General features: G+C 45.6%; 1 gene segment (V, D, J or C); it reads right to left on the reverse strand.

The window, feature by feature from the left end:
• Positions 1-381: 381 nt before the first annotated feature.
• LOC103584474 lies at positions 382-2,152 on the reverse strand (the record flags this gene model as incomplete). The annotated part of the segment is given in 2 exon segments: positions 382-692; positions 2,113-2,152. Coding segments are annotated over 2 exon segments (351 nt in total), but the record flags the coding sequence as incomplete, so codon positions are not given.
• Between the last annotated feature and the right edge of the window lie 555 nt (positions 2,153-2,707).

Raw genomic sequence — 2,707 nt, forward strand, 5'->3', positions numbered from 1 at the left:
TTATATATTATTGGTTATGAATATTCATGAGATACAGAGCTGATTGTCACCCCTCGTGCCCAAGATGTGAAGTCCAGATTCGTGCTGGCAGCATGCCCATTGCCACATCTCATCTGCATATAGACCACATCAGATACACCTTCATTGCCCTGTGAGGGCGGGAGGAATTAAAGACACAAATAACAAGACATAAAACATCTCAGGGGACAGCTGAGAACTTGGAGAGTGGATGATTCCGATGTACCCAACAGAAAGCACAGGCCCCTCTGCATCTGCCCATGGGAATCAGCCCTGAGCTTGGTGGGTCCTGAGCATCCCCTGGTGGTCCTGAGTGTCCCTGTAGGGAAGCTCGTGTCTGGGCTCATGCTGACATTCCCTCACTGTGTCTCTGGCACAGTAATACACAGCAGTGTCTGAGGACTTCAGGCTGCTCCACTGCAGGTGGGCGATGCTGGTGGATTTTTCAGTAGAGAGTGTGACATGGCCTTGGAAGGATGGGCCATATGGCGTACCCGATTCACCAGGATCAATCCTCCCCAACCACTCCAGGCCTTGCCCTGGAGCCTGGCACAACCAGCTGATCCAGTAGGTGGTAAAGCTGTATCCAGAATTCTCCGAAGTGATCCTCAGAGACTCCCCGGGCCTTTTCACCTCTGCCCCAGACTGCTCCAGCTGCACCTGGGCACACGCAGCTGTGTGGGAGAAGCAGGACTCAGACCAGGGGTCCCCTCCTGCCCACTCCACTCTGTGAACCAATCTCTGTGCCTGGACTGACCTGGGAGAACAGCCAGGGGAAGAGCAAGGACAATATGTTGAAGTCCTAAAACCGACATCTCAGAATGTCGCTGTATTTAGAGATAGGTTCAAAAAAATTCATTAACAGAAAATAACATAAAGGGGGGGGAGAATAAATCTAAAATGACTTGTGTCCTTATAAGAAAGGGAGATAAAGACACAGACATATAGAGATGAAAGACCATGTGAAGACAGAAAAAATACAGCAATTTACAACCCAAAGAGAGAGATCTCAGAAGAAATCAAATTTTCTGACACCTAGATCTCAAATTCTTGTCTCCAGAATTGTGAAATTACTTTGTGTATTTATGTTTAGTTGAATTCATCCAGTCTGTGGTGCTTTGTTATGGCAGCCCTAGACAGCTAATACGGTGTCCATCTGTCAACTTGTAACGTGTGTGGAGTTTAATCCTTCAGCCCTGATGAAGGATGATACATCATGGGATGTGTTGGTTGCATGAACTCTGGGAAGGGCACAGCCTTCAAAATTGAAAGCAAGCACAGGTGGGACCGTAATGTGCCTGGGGTGATGCACGTCTCAGAGTTTACCAGGTTTCACTTTTTCAAACTTTTCTAAGAATTTCAAACATCCTAAAATAGAGAAAACTTAAATGTAAAAAAATGCATGCCAGTACAGGAAAATGTTTATTTTCTTACGCAGTGAACTATATTCTAAATTGATTTATTATATTTATTTATTTTAATGAATTGGTGTTTATTCTTGGATCTCATAAGAAGGCTACTCCAGAGAAATTAAGGGTGAAGATGTAGTGAAATAACTTTTTATCTTTTTCAATATCATATCAATGGTGTGTGAAGGAGCTTCATTTTAGGTAGGTCACTAACATTGGGAAGTAGAGCCCCACCCTTCAAGGTCTCTGGAGAGTCCGTGTAACATCCTCGGGCCCTGGGAGTGGAGCATTTGCCTCGCTGCTTCTCCCTCCTTCATCCCTGGAAGGACTAAAGTCTCTACACTTCAGTGATTCGTCAGACATTGATCCTCAGAATCCCCACTGCAATGGAGAAAGTTGTACATCACCTGAGCACTGTCCCAGCTGCAGGTGAATCACGTACACACAGAACTATCTAATGCAATGGCTGCTATAATCCCTGTTGGATCAGCGGACATGAATGGGATCAAGAGGAACCCACTAGAGTGAGCCCTCAACGTCCACTTTTGATGACTTGATCCACACAGTGCAACGTTCAGTCCACTTTGCAACGAAGGCTTTGAAACAGCAGCCAGTCCCAATGTGCATGGAAGTCACAGTGTGAGGGTTGGTGGACCAGGATTCACTGTCCACACTGTGGCTGTACCTGGGGTCACCACTTGACACTCGTCACTATCCCCTCTCATGTCCAGTCTAGATTCCTCTAAGTCATGGCCAGCACTTTGGTGTTGGTGATGACTTTGTGTTGCTAGGCTGGTGGGATGATCTAGGCCTTAAACACTAAGTGTCCATTGTCCTTGGTGACTTGGGCACTGTCAGGTGTTTGATGCAGTTGCCCTAGACCATGGTGAATGCAACAGAAGAAATACCCACACTCTGCATAGGTCAAGGTGGCTCCTCTCTGTCTCTGCTGGTAGCAGCAACTTTACCCGAAGGACACAAGTCAAACACCATCATCCATATTCTAACACTTTCTTTTTTTGATGATCCACGTTTATAGGAATTTTTATGAATCAGGCTGTCATCACATTCTCTGACTCAATGAAATCCTTCTTGTCACCACCTTATGTAAACCTTGCTTCCTGAGGACCAGTTCTCCTAACTGATTACAGCTTAAGGTTGTGGAGATAGGAAGAAAAATTATGAAAAAGAAATGTGCACTGTCCCCACAGATGTGATGAGATAAAGTAATTGTACCTCTCAGCACTGATTTCTAGACCCATGAGCCCTAAATCCTGGGA

The sequence above is a fragment of the Galeopterus variegatus genome, unplaced genomic scaffold, assembly GCF_000696425.1.
Source record: "Galeopterus variegatus unplaced genomic scaffold, G_variegatus-3.0.2 Scaffold59566, whole genome shotgun sequence".
Taxonomy (NCBI): domain Eukaryota; kingdom Metazoa; phylum Chordata; class Mammalia; order Dermoptera; family Cynocephalidae; genus Galeopterus; species Galeopterus variegatus.